We start from the raw sequence: 16,549 nt of genomic DNA, 5'->3' as shown, positions 1-16,549 counted from the left end.
GCCTTCCAAGGGAGCCGAAGGCCCCACAGCTGAAAGAGCAGGACAACCGGCCACTAATGTACCTTGTTGTCAGTGGAGAGAAGAGGTGTGGACGGGAAGGGGGGGGGATCCTGGCTCTCAGAGAATCCCTGACAGCCCCCCCCCCCCCCAGTCCCCTGCCCTGTCCTCGCCCTTGGAGGCTTGTCCCGACAAGGCTCTTATCTCCTTGCACTGAAACGGCTGTCCCCAGCTTGCAGAACTGTGGGCTCTGAAAGGGTGCAAGCATTCCCCCACACCCCGGGAAGCACAGGGCCTGCCTTGCGGGGCTCAGTGACTGTTTGTTGAGCGGATAAACGACCACCCCAGGTGCCTGTCTCCCCAAGGACAGAATCTTGGTCCCAGTGAGCCAAGACCCCAATGCCCCATCTCCCCCAGCCCCTCCTGGACCTCCCCTGCCCGGCCCGCTCCACCCCGAGGGGCGGAAGCCTTGTCTTCAGACCCCACAGGCCCTCGTACCGTCCACCATCTTCTGCTCACAGTCCATGAGGTCTCGGCAGACCCGGGCAGGGTTCTCTTTGGTGCCCAGGGGCGTCTTAATGCTCTGGATGAGGTTGCTGAGGTAGTGTAAGGTTTTAAAGATCTCCCCTCCCTGGTCCAGCACCAGCCGGTCTGGATGGCTGTAACCCTGTCATGAGGAGAGAAGGTGGTCACCGGCTCCTTGAGGTCCCGGCCCAGCCCCAGGTCTAAGCCTCTGCAGCCGCAAGTTCTTGCACTTGGGAGATGATGCGGCTCCCCCCACTTAACAGGTAGGGAAACTGAGGGCCAGGGATGGGATGGGGGCTGCCCCAGAGTCTGGAAGCGTAAGGGGAGTGGAGGGCCAGCATCGACTCCCCCAGCCGCCAGCTCCAGCTCGGGGAACAAATAAGCTGTGGGACGCTCGGTGCAGGCCACGTGGAGGCTGTTGACCACACACGAGCCATTCCTTCTGTCTTCCCCAGGAGGGGATCTCAGGCAGGCAGGGGGCCCGGAGGTACCTCTGCTTTCAGTGCGCCATTTGTGTCCATCCACGTCTGGAAAGCTGCTCCAAGGTCATCTTGCTGCTGTGCAAAAAGGAGACGGGGTGTGCATCCTGTCCCCACTCCTGGCCCCAAGACCTCCCCAGACTCACCAAGAGGGAGACCCAGGGTCTGAGCACGAGCTCTCCCAGCCACCTTCCCGGGTGGTATCACGGCCAAGTCGCCTGCCTCCTGTGGAACTCTCTGTCTTTCCTCCACTTACAAACGGAGTCAGAGCTGACCCTTCCACTCCCTTTCTCCAGGCCTTCCCTAGCTCTCCATCACCCTCAGGATTAAGTACAAACTCCTCCACATGGTTACAAGACCTGAGCTGAGTGTTGTGGTCTCTGGCCCAGACTCTCTTCTCTTGGTCACACAAACTCTGTGCACCAGACGCACTCTTGTGTTCCCAAATCGCTAAGCACCATGCTCTATCTAGCTACGGGGCCTTTGCGCATGCTGTTTCCATCACCTGGATCATTCTTCTTACCCTCCAATGCTCCATCTGGCTATCTCCTAATCCAGTGGTTCTCAACTAGGGGCAGTGTTGCCCCCTGGGGGACATTTGGCTATATCTAGAGACATTCTTGGCTGTCACAACTGGAGGAGGGGTTGCTTCTGGCATCTAGCGGGTAGAGGCCAGGCACGCTGCTAAACACCCTAAAATCACTCGTAGCAAAGAATCATTTGTTGGTAAAGGCTGCAGTTGAGTAGCCCTGCCCTAGACTCATCCTACATGTCAGCTTCCTCGGGAAATCCTTCATCGGGCTCCCGCCCCCAGGCTGGGTGCGGTTCCTTTCTCTGTGTGTCGGCAGTGCCTGTGTTTCTCCTCTGGTTTGCACTGTAGCTGTCAACCACACACCTGTGCCTGCAACCCTAGCACTGGACTTTCCAGAAGCACAGCAGCGGTCTTGCCATGAGAACAGTGACAGGGAGAGCAGGACGGAGAGCAAAGCCCGAGAGGTCCAGAGCCCGGACTCTACAGGTATTTCTCAAGTTCACATCTCAGCCTTGCTGCTTGCTAACTGCATGATCTGGGCAGGTTGCTTACCGTCTCTCTGCATCAGGACCCTGAGAATGGGCATGATTATAAAACTCTCAGAACCTTGAGAGGAAATCAGTGAGCTAATCCATGAAAAGCACATCTAACGGTGTCTGCCTATCACAAACACTCAGTATATCAGCTCTTATGCAAAAAAAAATTCAAATTCCTTGAATTTTCCATTTTTAGAGGGAAAGGTTCCCCCCCCACCCCCAGATCTCTTCACTTTCCCCTAGCTGTCTGGCTTCCTTAGAGAAGAGAAGGGCTGGGGTCGGTGCAGAGCGAGAGGTCAGAGCCATCAGTTTATTTTGGTGGATGATGCTGGGGGGATGGACAGTGAGATGCTGAGAGATGAGAAGAGCAGAGCTCCGAGGCGCCTAGTGGCACGAGGGCTCCTGTTCCGTTCAGCCCTCCCCCTCAGCCATTCCCGGGGACGCCGTCAGGGCCTGACTGTCACAGTCAGCCAGCACAGTGGTAACACGGGGAGGGACTCCTTGGAGGCCTTGGATCAATACCAATGGCCAATGATTTCATCAATCACGCTTATGTAACAAAGCCTCCCTAAAACCCCAAAGGGATGGCACTCAGAGACCTTGACTTCTGGGGAGAGTGGCCACCCAGAGAGGGCACGCGAGTCTGAGCCTCTGTCTCATGACTTGCCCTGTGCCTGTCTTCTGTCTGGCTATTCCCGAGTGATTTCCTTTTATAATAAACCGGTCATCTAGTAAGTGAAACGTTTCTCTGCTCTGTGAGCTGCTATAGCAAATTAACTGACCCCAATGAGGGGCATGGGGACCTCCGCTTTACAGCCAGTTGGTAGAAGCACAGGTGACAACCAGGCATCTGAGGTGGGCAGGATGGGGGATGGGTCCCGTAGGACTGAGAACCAGTGGGGTCTAATGCTTTCTCCTGATACACAGTGTCAGAATGGAGTTGAACTGTAGGGCACTCGGCTGGTGTCCCAGAATTGCTCTTGGGAATGGGAAACGGCCACCCTGGGTCAAGCTTGAATTGATATCAGAACCTGTTTAGATCCTCGGCAGTCAGCTGATCTGTACCGAGCACACTAACAGGATCAGGACCAGGGGCCCGGCCGCTGGAGTGTCCCCCTGGGTTCCCAGTCAGGAGCACATCCTGGCTAAAACATCAACTCCCCACCCTCTGGCCTCTTTCTGCTGCTTTAGGGTCCAGGGTCCGGTGTGGGGGGACAAAACCACGTGGGCATCCCTGGGCCTAGCTTAGGGTTCTAGCCATTGTGACCAGAACGAGGTCAGCTGCCAACCATCCCCCCACCCTCCCAGGCCTTACCCCAAGGAGGCCAAAGAGAACATTCTCCAACTTACAAAGTGGATAGGGCTCCCTGGAGGACCCTGAAAAGGAAGAGCCTCAGTCAGTATTTGATGGGGTCTGGGTGCTGGAGTCCTCAGGGGCTGTCAGGAGCCTGGAGGGGCCACCCGGGCACAGGGGACACGCAGAGCTGGTCTCTGCTCTTCTGGAGGCAGAGTCTGTGCTCCACACTCTCCTGGAAGTCTGTGGAAGCTTGTGAGCCCTGCAGGGTCAGGGCCAAGACAAGCACCTGCCAGCAAAGCCTTGGGCCTCATTCAAAGGAGCTCTGTCACCTGCCCTGGAGTTCAAGGGCACCGAGCATGATACCTACCGGTGGGCCAGGCCGGCCTCTGGGACCAGGAGGACCCTGGAGGGAAATAAGAACAGTGAGGACCTGGTCAAAGGCCCTCCATCTTCCCCACCCCAGGCCTCCTCAAGTGGACCTGAGACCCAGGACAGTCGTACCTCCAGCACAGACGGGTACGGATGGGATGACTGAGGTCCAAAGGGAAAGAAGGTGCCTGAGGACTTCAGTGGTCATCACCAACCCCCCACCCCCATCCCCATCCCACCAGCCCTCATACCCCAGCCCACTCACCCTCGGACCTTGCAGTCCCTGGAGGAGGACAGAAGCAGAGAGAGACAGTTAGGGTATAGGGCTGAGCTGTGCCCCTGTCCTTGTCCCCCACCCCACCCCTACCCACTGGAGTGCTGCCCCCTGCACCCATCGACTCACCAAGTCCCCTCGGCTGCCTTTGTCGCCCTTTGGACCCTGCAATAAATCATGGCCCAGTAAGAGAGGACTCAGAGGGGAAGTTCTATTTCCAAGATGGGGAAACTGAGGCTCAGACTGGCTCTGGGTCACAGAGACAAGCTTGCCTCAGCAGTCTTTCTGGTCAGCCCCCTACACATACCGGGCGTCCTGAAGGTCCCAGGATTCCGAGGGGGCCAATGATGCCTTCCTTTCCCTAAAGGAGACAGAAAGGCTTGTGTGTTCTCGTCCTAGGGCCTGGGGAACTGAGTCACAGGGACAGGAGAGTGGACGGCAGCCTGAGTGTCCCATTGGGATGGAAGGGAGACTTCCTCAAACAGGGGCCAGGCCATGCACCTCCGGGGGCCCCTCCTGTGTGCCTTGGGGTGGGCTACGAAGAGTGGGGGGAGGGGAGCAGGTAAAAGGGGGAGGCGGCAACCCAGCTGGGCAGAAAGGGCACAGGCAAGGGGATAGAAGGCTGCGGGCCCAAGTCTGAAGGAGCAGGAGGAATAAGGCCTGTATCCACCCAGCGGATGGCTGGCCAGCCTTTGGCCGGGGCGACTGTCCCCACTAGGACAGACAAGGAGAGGACTCACCATCAAGCCAGGGGACCCCCGAGGGCCCTGGATGCCTTTCAAGCCGATGTCTCCAGGAGGGCCCTGTGGGAGGCAGAAGAAGGGCTGTCTGTGTCTGGGTGGCTTGACAATTACTAAGCAGGTAGCAGAGTGTGCTGGCTCTGTGCTTATATAGTGTAAGCCTCTGTTCTTAACCATTTCAACGACCCTCTATGGTTATCACACCCATTTTATAGATGGCAAAACTGAGAATTGGAGATCCAAAGTAACCTGCCTAAGGCACAGGGCAGATAAACTGGGGAGCTGGGCTTAGAACCCAGGTCTGCTGGAATGTGAGTTCTGGGGAACGAGGGTATCCGTGCTCGATTCTCACTCTTTTCCGGCCCACCACTGTACGTGCTTATGAAAAACTTGTTGCAAAAGTAAATGGATAAATGGACAAACTAGGTAGATGGATGGGACCCCAACAGGAACGATATGGAGTAGGAATCTGTACCTTGGGTCCAAAGAGGCCGGCCATTCCCGGGAAGCCCATCTCGCCAGAGTCGCCCTGTGCGGGGAGCAGAATGAGATGGGGTGAGTGGGGCCAGGACAAGGATGCCCAGCCAACCACCCAGGACCTCTGGGCCTGCCTTCTCCCAGGGACATCAGCGGCTCCACCTTGGCGAGGGTGAAGAGCTCACACACTGGACACTGTATGCCCTCTGTCGGGTGAGAATGCTCTAGAACTCTTAGGCTCTCCCGTCCCAGGTCTTCAAGGAAGAGGATGATAGGACCCACAGGCTCTTCCCCGCCCATCCCAAAGGCTCTCCCAAGGACTGCGTCCCTCAGAATAACCATTAGCTGTGGGCCTGCAATGTGCCAGGTGCTTTGCATTCCTGCATCGGCCCAGGGGGGCACAGTGTGCCCTGTTCACAGATGAGAAAACCGAGGCTCAGAGAGAGCAGGAACTTGCTCATATTCGCCCAGATGCCATTGTGGGGAGCGATGGGGTGTGAATGATTCTGGAGGCCGGGATTATACCGTAGGTGCGTGCTTAACTTTTAAAGAAAGCGCCCAGCTGTTTTCCAAAGTGGTTGCACCATTTTACATCCCTGTTAGCGGAGTAGGAGAGTTCCAGGTGCCCCACACCCTTGCCAACACTTGGTGTGCTCAGCCTTTGAAAAGTGTTACCATTCCAACAGGTGCGCAATGGCACCTCATTATGGTTTTAATGAGCATTTGCCTAAAGACTAGCGATGCTGATCTTTTTATGTGCTTATCCGCCATCCGTCTGTCTTCTCTGAAGCATCTAAAGTCTTTTGCCTCATTTCTTTATTGGGCTACTCCTTTTCTTATTAATGAGCTTTGAGAGTTCTTTACATATCCTAGATACAAATCCTTTACTAGATATATGATTTGTACTTCCTCTTAGCCTGTGGCTTGTCTTTTTTATTCTCTTACCTTTGAAGAGCAAAAGCCTTCCATATTGATAAAGCCCACTTTATCAATTTTTTTTAATGGGTCATGATTTTGCTGTCATATCTAAGAAATCTTTGTATAACCCATGGTCTCAAAGATTTTCTTCTACCCTTTCTTCTAAAAGTTTTACAGTTTTAGGTGTATGATCGATGTGGAGTTAATTTCTGTACAGGGTATAAGGTATCCAATTGTCCCGGTACCATTTGCTGGAAAAGACTGTTCTGTATCCACTGAATCGTTTTTGCAACTTTGTCAAAAACCAGTTATCCATACACGTGTGTGACTACACGTGTGGATTCTCTATGCTGTTCCTTTGATCTGTTATTAGTATGTTTATGGCAATACCACACTTTCTTGATTCCTGTAGCTTGGAATCAAATACTACAAGTCCTCCAACTCGCCCATTTCTTCAAGTTGCTTTGTTTCTTCCAGATCCTTCACATTTCCAAGCGAATGTTAGACGCAGCTTCCTATTTTCCACAAGGAAGCCTTGATGGGATTTTGATTGGGATTGCGTTGAATCCAGATACCAACTGGAGGAAAACTGACATCTTAACAATGTTGCGCTTTTGACCAGCGAACACAGTAAGTTCCTCCGTTTAGTTAGGTCTCCCTCAATTTATTTCAGAAATGCTTTGCAGGTTTTCAGCCCACGTGTCTTGTACACCTCTTGTCACATGTGTCTCTAAGTATTTCCTATTTCCTCTGCTATTATTAACAGTATTGCTTTTCAGATTTCAAGTTCTGATCATGGCTAGTGCATAGAGATTCAGTTCATGTTTTTTAACAGTTTATTTATTTTTGAGAGACAGAACCTGAGTGGGGGAGGGGCAGAAAGAAACAGAGACACTGAATCCGAAGCAAGCTCCAGGCTCTCAGCTGTCAGCACAGAGCCTGATGCAGGGCTTGAACTCATGGACCATGAGATCATGACCTGAGCCGAAGTCGGACGCTTAACCCACTGAGCCACCCAGGTGCCCCGAGATTTAGTTCATTTGTGCATATTGAGCTGGCGTCCAGCCATCTTGCTATACTCACTTGTCCTAGTAGCTTTCCTGTAGATTCCACTGGATTTTTTTTTTTATTTTTAATTTTTTTTAATGTTTATTCACTTTTGAGAGAGAGAGAGAACAAGCACAAGCAGGGGAGGGGCAGAGAGAGAGAGAGTGGGACTCAGAACCCTAAGCAGGCTCCAAGCTCTGAGCTGTCAGCACAGAGCCCAAGGCGGGGCTCGAACTCATAAACCGTAAGATCATGACCTGAGCCGAAGTCAGACGCCTAACTGACTGAGCCACCCAGGTGCCCCTCCACCGGATTTTCTATATAGATAATCATTTTATCTACAAACAAAAAGATTCACCTCTTCCTTTTTGACATGAATGCTTTTTATTTATTTTTTTTATTCCTTATGGCATCGGCTAGAGCTGCCAGTACAATATTGAATAGAAGTAATGAGAATAGGGGTGCCTGGGTGGCTCAGTTGGGTAAGCGTCTGACTCTTGATCTCGGCTCAGGTCATGATCTTACGATTTGTGAGTTCAAGCCCTGCATTGGGCTCTGCGCTGACAGTGTGGAGCCTGCTTGGGATTCTGTCTCCTCCTCTCTCTGCCCCTCCCAGCACACACGCCCGTGTTCTCTCTCTCTCTCTCTCTCTCAAAATAAATAAATAAAATAAACTTCGAAGTAATGAAAACACATATCTTTGACTCTTTTCTGCTTCTTGGGGAAAAAATTCAGTCAATCATTCTTTTTTTTTTTTTAATTTTTTAATGTTTGTTTATTTTTGAGAGACAGAGACAGAGTGCGAGCAGGCAAGGGGCAGAGAGAGAGGGAGACACAGAATCCGAAGCAGGCTCCAGTCCCTGACCTGTCAGCACAGAGCCTGATGTGGGGCTCGAACCCACGAGCCACGAGATCATGACCTGAGCTGAAGTCGGATGCTCAACTGACTGAGACACCCAGGCACCCCTCATTTGGTCTTGATGTACTACCCTTTTTATATATTCTTAGATTGGTATTTCTAAAATTGTATTGAAAACTTTTGTATTCCTATTTATGAGATATATTGGTCTGTAATTTTCTTGCAATGTCTCTGTCCAGCTTTGACATCAGGGTAAATGTCAGTTTCATAGACTAGGTTGGGAATTAGTGCCCCCCCTCTTCAATTTTCTGGAAAAGTTTATGAAGAATGAGTAGTACTTCTTCCATAAACTTTTGCTAGAATTCTCCACTGTAGTCATCTGAGCCCAGAGTTTTCCTTGTGAGATGCTTTTTAAATCACAGAATGAGCTTCTTAGATAGATACAAGGCTACTTCAGGTTCAGATGGCGATCCACATCTCATTCTGAAGGGACCACTGAGATCTCATTTCTTTTTAAAAAAAAATTTTTTTTTAATGTTTATTTTTATTTTTGAGAGAGACAGAGACAGAATGTGAGTGGGTTAGGGGCAGAGAGAGAGGGAGGCACAGAATCCAAAGCAGGCTCCAGGCTCTGAGCTGTCAGCACAGAGCCCAACACGGGGCTCGAAATCACGAGCTGTGAGATCATGACCTGAGCCGAAGTCAGACGCTCAACCAACTGAGCCACCCAGGCGCCCCTCAGATCTCATTTCTGAGCCTCCTCCCTCCTGCCACCCTGCTCAGGGGAGGCAGACGAGCATCTGGTGCCCAGAGAGGCTGTTGCTCTGCCCTTGTCACAGAGCAGGAGGGAGGCTTCTGGGCCTGTGCGTGCATGTGTGAACATGAGTATTTGTGTGCATGTGTGTGTGAGAACATCTGTATTCCCGGGGCTCACTCACCGGCTGGCCTTTGGATCCAGGCTCCCCCTGGTTCCCAGGAAGCCCGGTTCCACCTGCTGTCCCTCGTTTGCCAGACAGGCCCAGCTGCCCAGGCAATCCATTTTCACCCTTAAAAAAAAAAACCCAAAATATCAAAATGACCAAATGGGGACATGGTTCTAGGGGAGGGGCAGGGAGATCCAAGAGAGTGATTCCACAGGGTCAACCGACATCTCAGGATTCTTGGGCTCAGATACAGGCCTGGTGGGGGCTCAGAATTTCAGCCTCCTTGAGAGGACAGCCTCTTTTCCTTACTGTGGCATTCAAGCTCCAACTTCCCCTCCACTCCCCACCCTGCCTCTCCTCGACACTGTTTCCTCCCAGCAGACCACGAAGTTCCCAGCTCCGCACCCCTGCTCCAGCCATTCCTCCCCTGTTCGCCTCATTTAAACCCTCCCTGGGCCAAGGCCACCTCTCCCTCTGCCTACTGTTCCCGCAGAGGGTTCCAGCCTCTCCCCCAACTAAACCTCGAGCTTGGGGAGGGCAGGAGGAGCCATGTCTGACTCATCCATCTCAGTCTCCCCTTCTGTGTCTAGTCCTGGGCTCAGACCGACTCAGGACTGCCTCCCCACCGCTCAGGGAAGCTTTCTAAAAAGAAGCCTGTTAGAAGGGGGTCCTGGCTGGGAGCGCTACCTTGCCTTTGTTCCACGAAGGCCCACAAGAGGGCGCCCAAGGACAGCTTAGTAACCAGTTTGCCTGTTTTATTAAGGCCTGGAGGGTGCCTTCTATAATTATTTGCTACCTGGATACACTTTCCTATAAGTCAGGTTCTAGCCTGGGGCAGGGACCCCTGAGAAATGTCAGCGACAGGAACTCCATTTTCACATGGGCTGTGGGACATGGGTGCCCATAATGACACTGCTTAGTGTCATTATGGTTAGTACCAAGGCTGAAAGGGTGCCAGGGGTGGGTAAGTGTATTAACAAGAGTCTGACCTTGAATCCTGGGGGCCCCTGTGCTCCAGGCAAGCCGGCCACACCTGGGTTTCCTCTCTTCCCCGCAGGGCCCATGGGGCCAGGGTCCCCATCATCTCCCTGCTCCCCCTGTAAAGAAAGATGGCAAAAGGGGATCTCTTGTGTTTCAGGAAATAGGCAGCCAAGGAGGCAGAATGACTCCAAAGTCCCGGTGAACTCTGGGTGGACCTGGAAGGGGGAGGTCAGACTCCACGGGGGAGGTCATCCTGCCTGTGTGTGTGAGGACAGCTGGACCAGTGAAACACCAGGAGCTGCGCATTTGCAGGTAGGGAGGAAGAGGGACCTTAAAGGCAGAAGTTCCCTGCACTGGATGGGGCAGGACCTTCTGGGTGCAAACATGGACAGTCAGAAGGGCCACATTCCCAGGTCCCAAGGACTGAGGCCATTGCCCATGCAGGAAACTTCTGGATATGTTGGTTCTGCCCCATGCAAGTTTCCAAACCTGCTTCTCCTGGCCCATGGCCTATGGCAGAACCCCACCCCCCACCCCACCCTGCCCCCAACACACACAAGACACCATCTGTTAACCCCTGCTCACCTGCTGTCCTGCTTGACCATCCCGGCCAGGAAACCCATCTGGTCCAGCCATACCCTCGGGGCCCTGTCTCCCCACCACGCCCCGAGGCCCTGGCAGCCCCTGCAGGCCCTGGAGGTATAAAAGAAGCTGGTGATGGGGTGCCTGGGTGGCTCAGTTGGTTGAATGTCTGACTTCAACTCAGGTCATGATCTCGTGGATTGTGGGTTCAGGCCCTGCATCGGGCTCTGTGCTGACAGCTCAGAGCCTGGGGCCTGCTTTGGATTCTGTGGCTCCCTCTCTCTCTTCGCCCCTCCCCTGCTCATGCGCTTTCTCTCTCTCTCTCTCTCTCTCAAAAATAAATAAACATTAAAAAAAAAAGCTGGGGAGGGCTTCTGGGGAGGGCTGGGAGGCAGGAGGGAGAGAACCGGCCGTGCATGGGTCACTCACCTGAATCCCCCTTCGTCCAGGTGCCCCTGCCTTGCCTTGCTTTCCCTTTGGTCCCTGAAAAATCAAGGGGCACATGATGGAAACTGCCTGGAAGAGGACAGACCCCTAGGATTTCTGGGACAGGTGCTGAGAGGATTATGGGGCCCCTGTGTGGCCTGTCCCTCTACCTCTTGGGCAGCATCTGAATCTGCACATGGGCCCAAGAGCCCCGGCCTGGAAGCCCAGGGGCAGGCTGGCCTTGGAACCTGCCAGTGCTGTCACTGCCCCTGCTCTGGGCCCTGGGCCCCCTCTGGCTCCCCTTGCTACAGAGGCTCTAGGTACGGCAATTTCCTAGTGGGAACCTGAGCCCGGGAGCTCCTTTGATCCTCAGAGTGTGGCTATATCCCTGTGGCCTGGGACAGTGGTGGGGGGTGGGGGGGCAGGGGAGGTTGAGGGCATTAAGACAGCACTGGCCCAACAACTTCAGTGCCTCAGTGGAGGCAGACATAAGGGCTCTGGGTACAAGACAGGAAAGTCCCCCTCCTGGAGGCCCTGCATACTGGGCTGGTAATCCCCCTCACCCCCACCCCTCAGGCCCTTTGAAGCAAAGAGATCTTGACCTGAAGCACCCTGCAGGGCGCCAACCAGCCCAGCCTCCCACGTGCTCTGTGCCTGGGCCAGTGTCTGCCCCTCCCAGCCTCCCTTGTGGACGTCAGCTCTCTCACCTCTTCCCCTTTCGATCCTTTGGGTCCTGGACGTCCCCGGGGTCCCGGATGCCCCTGAAAACCAAGGTGAGATGATGCAAAGCAGCCCCAGGATTCCCCCCTGGGGAGGGCAGTAGCCAGTGTCCGCCTGGAGGGGGAGGGGTGGGAGGGGTTTGGGGGTGCAGGCTCTGGGGGCACCCCAAGCATCAGGGCAGGAGAAACCAGAGGGGACTGCCCCAGGCTATCCCACAGGGAGGATCCCTCTGTGCTTTAAAGGGGCCATTACTTCCCCCACTGCTGTCCACCCACCTCCGGGGCGGGGGCCGGGTGGGGGACAGGAAGCACCACTCACTGGTAGGCCCTGCTGGCCTGGGTCTCCACGGAGGCCTTGCACACCCTCCTGCCCCTGGAAGCCAAGGAGAGACCAGTGAGGGGGCCCATCCTGGCAGGCCTGGGGGCCCGGGCATCTTCCGGCCTGGAGGAGCCCCCGAGCGCTTACTCTTCCTATAGCCATGTGTCATCGTCCCCTCTCTGGGCTCGCTAATCTGCAAAGCCGTGGAATAATGACCCTGCCCGTGAGAGGAGGAGCCTGGTGGGGGGGCCGGGTGCTCCCCCAGTGGCTTGTGTCCTGCTTCTGTCCACTGCTTCTGTTGGGAGAGCTGTTCCCGGCCACGGATGGGGAGACTGAGGCCCGGCGAGGAAAGGGGTCTCTGTCTCCCATCTCATCCTCTCCCTCTGACGGTCCCCCTGTCAGCATGAATTCTGGCCTGAGCTCTCTTTCAGGGGGTCTGTGCTTCAAGCTGGGCACTGATGGTGGGAGGGAGGGCTTGTCTCTTGGCGAAGGCTGTTCTCCCGCCAGGCGCCTGTGAGGGCTGAGGAATGTCCCGGCAGAACATGCTGGAGGCCGCCAGCGGGTAGGAGTTCTGATACTTACGGGGTATCCAGGGTCCCCTGGCTCCCCGCGGTCTCCTCGATCGCCTACGGGGCCCTGAATGACAAGGACAACAAAATATGAGCCACCAGGTGCAGGCGATGCAGACCTGGGTCTGGGTCTCACTGGCCTCCGGCTCTCAAGCTGGCAGCAGCCTCACCCCTGCCAATCTCCCCTCCCCCTCCCCACAGCAAGAAGCTAGGGCTCCACCTGGGCAGGGGTCCAGGGGACCGGAAGGGGGACTTACCCGATCTCCAGGTGGCCCAGGGGGCCCCTCGGCCTTGCCATCCTCGCCCTGCTCCCCCTGTGGACACAACGGGCTTTAAGACACACTTCCCGCTCCTGGTGAATTTGGGGAGGTCTAGATACTCCACACAGCGTGGAAAGGGCCTTCGTCAGAGATGAAGTCCAGCCTACTTAGGGTTACAGATGGGGAGACTGAGGCCAGAGAGGGAAAGGGCAGACCTGGGTGTGCAACCAGGATCGTGGAACACAGCATAGTGTTCTTTACGGTCTGCCCCGGTGGGCACCCCGAGCAGGAGCCCTCAGGCTGTAAGACCCAGGTAGCTCGGAGCAGAGACCTGGGTCATGCCCAGCTTTGCACAGGACCAGCTGCTCAGACCCTCAACAGGTCCCTTCCCATCTCGGAGTTCTTCATCTCAGCTGGGGAATGGGGGCGAGGTAGGGTGAAGGGACAATGGTGATACCGAGGAGTTCCAGGAAATGACACGAGAAGGCCCCGTGTGGTGCTCCTCAGGGAGTGACAATAGTTCCAACAGCTGGCAGCCAAGGGCACTGCCACCGGCCAGCCACAGACACTGGCTGCATACTTCCAACAACCCTATGCAGCAGGTGATACATTATTCTTCCCATTTTACAGCTGAGGACACTGAGGCACAGAGAGATGATGTGGGCTGCTCCATTGTTCAGCCCTGAGTAAGAATCCCTTTCTCTGGCCTTTGCAGGAATGAAGTGGCCAGAAAACCCCAGAGCAGGCCCAGGGCTGCCCCACGTTGCACTCGGCCGCAGGCCAATTCGGGGGTCTTGTCCATCAGACAGATTCCTATCTGCAAACAGCACAGGGAAGCCTTGCAGTGCTGCTCTGAGGACCCCGTGAGGGAAGCTCAGGACTGCCCACACAGTAGGGCCTCAGATGGCCAGGAAACTGGGCGTTGCTGACAATAACAGCAGGGGTGACGTGTGGCATGGATTCAGTCGGATTGGAGAGATTGGGTTTCGAGGCCGTGGGACCCTGGCAGGCCGCCTTGGGCCCTGGTCCACCCCCAAGACAGGAGGCTGGATGCCATGTGCTGGCTACAGGAAAGGTGTAAGCAGAACAGCGAGCGGCAGAACCTCGGGGCTCAGAATGTTCCAGCCCCAGACAACCGGTGCCACTCCCATGGGGGTGCGTGCTGGGCAGGAGGCTCCAGCCAGGGCACCCCGGGCCCTCTCGATGTTGGCCGCGACTGAAGGGGAAGCCTGGGAGGCAGAAGGAGCTGCCCCTGCAGCTGGAGCCTGTCCCCGGCCCAAATCAGTCCTGGGGGCTGGCAGCTGCAGTCCTTTGGCCCAGGGCCTCTGTGGCTCCTGTGGGCAGAGACTGAAGGTGGGAGGGACTTGGCCCGAGGCTTAGAACCGGCTGTACCCAAGGGGGTGGCCCAGGGAGTGGGGATTCCCTCTCTTCCCTGACCTCTCTCTGTGGCTTTTTGTCCCTAGTGTCAGTCCCACCGTGGAGGGAAGCAGCCGGACTAGGGCGCATATGGAGAGGGGGGCAGGGTCTACCTAGTGCATTCTGTGTGCCCGACACTTCGTGACGTGCTTCATAGATTCCATTCAGCACTCCTACACTGCTGTGCCTACTGGCCCATTTTATAGAGGGGGAGCCTGAGGCCCAGGGAAAGAAGGGTTCTAGTCAAAGCCACACAGAAATCAAGGAGTGGTCTGACCCCAAAGCCAGCTGTACAGATCTCCTCCGCTCCCCACCTCTCCCCCGCCCTGCCTTACATTGTGGCTCTAGTTCGGGGATGCGTTTTTAGCACCAGGAAGCTGGTGAAGCCCCCGTCTCCTTGTTCCCAGAGTCTCACCCCTAATCCCTCCAGACACCACCTTTGTAGACACATGCCCCACAGGGAATTCAAGAGTTGAACGACATATCAGCTCATCTAAGTGCCTGCTTCCGAAAGCCAGGGATGCACAGCCTGGCATCAGACAGTCTGCATCGTAGTCCTGCCACCTTTCCACCGGTCCTGACCTAGTCCTTGAGCATCGTGAAGACTCAGTTTCTCCATCTGTCACGTGGGACACTGACACCTCCAGGTGGGGGTCGCGGCAGGGACCGTGGAGACATCCCGGGCAAGAGCTTTGCACACGGCCGTTTTGTTTTGGGGTCTCCCTTGCGAACCTGTTCCCACTCCTCCCAGCACCCTCCAGCTTGTGGGTGGCTCTTCGCTCTCATGCCTATTTTTACTCCTGAGCCCTTTAGGGCATCATTCTGCAGCCCCTAGCTCAGGGCCGAGAACACACCACATAATCATTTGAAATCCCTAAGTCCCTGTTAGATAGCCAAATGAATGAGAGAACTCATACAATACCTTATACATAAGAAAGTGCCCCTGGCTGCCATCTATGTGATGTCCTGCTTCGCCTCGCATTCCCGAGCTACCCACCCGCTTAACCGATGAGGCCGTCAAGGTTCAGGGAACCCTGGGGCCCCACCCAAGGCCCCGGCAGGCTCAGGGCGGATTGAGGGTTAGGATCCCATTCTCGGCAGCCACAGGAACTGGGTCTGGGGCTGAAGGTGGCTCAGAGGGAGCCTCTTGTTTCAGGGTCCGTCTTAACCCCTCCTGTGCCAGCCGTGGCAGACCGTGAGGGCCGAGGAGGGACATTTCCTGCAGCTTCCTGTGGGATGTTGGAGCCCACTGATTGCAGATCTCTTCTCCAAGCAGGAGGAAGGGGCCAGCTGGACAGCAAGCCAGGCCAGGGTGATTCACCAGGCAGCGGGATGTAGTTAGTGGGTAGCTGACTCGGCGAAAGAAAGGAGGGCTGGGGAGGCAGGGGGGCAAGGAGACAGCGGCAGGCCGCCTGCTAAGAGGCATTCCAGCTGGGCCATCAGGGGAGGAGGGAGGCAAGAGCGGGGGACTCGGAGCTCAAAGGCCCGGGCCCGGGGCCATCTTGGTGCTGCCTTGGAATGTGACCTGAGACCAATGCCTTGGCCCTCTGGCCCCATGTCCCCACCTGCACGGTGTGGCAGGGCACAGCCATCAGCAAGCTTTCTTCTACCTATTCCTGTCTTCTACCGAGGCTGGAGCCAAGGAGTGGGAAACAGACATGCCCTCCTTCTGCCTCAGTGCCTCCTTCCTGGCTGTGAAAGGCTGGCTTTGCTCTCTGTCCTAAGCCCTCTGCTGGCTCTCACTGGGTGATCTCGTTCCTAAGCAAGGCTTCAATCTTCACGTTCGCACAGATGATGGGATTGCAGTTCTGGTTGGTGCCTGACTGGTGTCCGTTCCCCCTGCCTGACCGGAAGCCCCGGGGAAGGCAGGAGCTGTGTCTGGTTTTGTTCTGGTGCTGGGCACAGACCTGATACCCGGTACATCTGGGTTGAATGTAGGTCTAACGGCTCCCGGCCAGCCGTGGTACGAGCAGGGCTGAGCCGACCGTGAACCTCCGCGTGACCCCAGCCACTGTTTCCCAGGGACTTACTAGAAGGAGCACCTGCTTCCCAGGACTGAGCACCCACCTTTTCGCCCTTTGGTCCAGGAGGTCCGAGGGGGCCCATGACGCCTTTGTGTCCCTACAGGAAACAAGATGACAAGAGGTGAGAGCGTATGGGCGAGTGAGGACTTGAGAGGCACAGTGATGAAGGACAGGAACTCGGAAGTGAAGAATCTGGGCTGTAAGTTTGGGTCCCGACTCTGCCCCACCTCGCTGTGTGATTCGGAACAGGCCCTGTGCCTCTCTGGGGCCTGGCCTCCCA

General features: G+C 55.6%; 1 protein-coding gene and 1 long non-coding RNA gene across 2 annotated transcripts in view; one reads left to right on the top strand and one right to left on the bottom strand.

Moving 5' to 3' along the window:
* Positions 1–16,549, bottom strand: part of COL27A1 (collagen type XXVII alpha 1 chain) — a 140,009-nt gene that overhangs the window by 7,102 nt on the left and 116,358 nt on the right. Inside the window, exons 41-58 of the mRNA XM_042912292.1 lie at positions 16,313–16,366; positions 12,827–12,883; positions 12,583–12,636; positions 12,001–12,054; positions 11,670–11,723; positions 10,966–11,019; positions 10,540–10,647; positions 9,963–10,070; positions 8,989–9,096; positions 5,225–5,278; positions 4,750–4,812; positions 4,317–4,370; positions 4,139–4,174; positions 4,001–4,018; positions 3,734–3,769; positions 3,420–3,446; positions 1,014–1,079; positions 496–664 (exon numbers count right to left, since the gene is read on the bottom strand). Of these exons, the coding sequence (XP_042768226.1) occupies positions 496–664; positions 1,014–1,079; positions 3,420–3,446; positions 3,734–3,769; positions 4,001–4,018; positions 4,139–4,174; positions 4,317–4,370; positions 4,750–4,812; positions 5,225–5,278; positions 8,989–9,096; positions 9,963–10,070; positions 10,540–10,647; positions 10,966–11,019; positions 11,670–11,723; positions 12,001–12,054; positions 12,583–12,636; positions 12,827–12,883; positions 16,313–16,366 (1,174 nt within the window). The remainder of the gene's footprint in view (positions 1–495; positions 665–1,013; positions 1,080–3,419; positions 3,447–3,733; positions 3,770–4,000; positions 4,019–4,138; positions 4,175–4,316; positions 4,371–4,749; positions 4,813–5,224; positions 5,279–8,988; positions 9,097–9,962; positions 10,071–10,539; positions 10,648–10,965; positions 11,020–11,669; positions 11,724–12,000; positions 12,055–12,582; positions 12,637–12,826; positions 12,884–16,312; positions 16,367–16,549) is intronic.
* Positions 600–16,478, top strand: LOC122204699. The gene is made up of 5 exons (XR_006195749.1): positions 600–785; positions 1,882–2,019; positions 6,622–6,774; positions 10,112–10,266; positions 16,373–16,478. It is a non-coding gene; the product is annotated as an uncharacterized LOC122204699 (long non-coding RNA).

This window comes from Panthera leo, chromosome D4, assembly GCF_018350215.1.
Source record: "Panthera leo isolate Ple1 chromosome D4, P.leo_Ple1_pat1.1, whole genome shotgun sequence".
Taxonomy (NCBI): domain Eukaryota; kingdom Metazoa; phylum Chordata; class Mammalia; order Carnivora; family Felidae; genus Panthera; species Panthera leo.
Note: the sequence above shows the minus strand (reverse complement) of the source record. Positions and strands in the feature narration are given on the sequence as shown.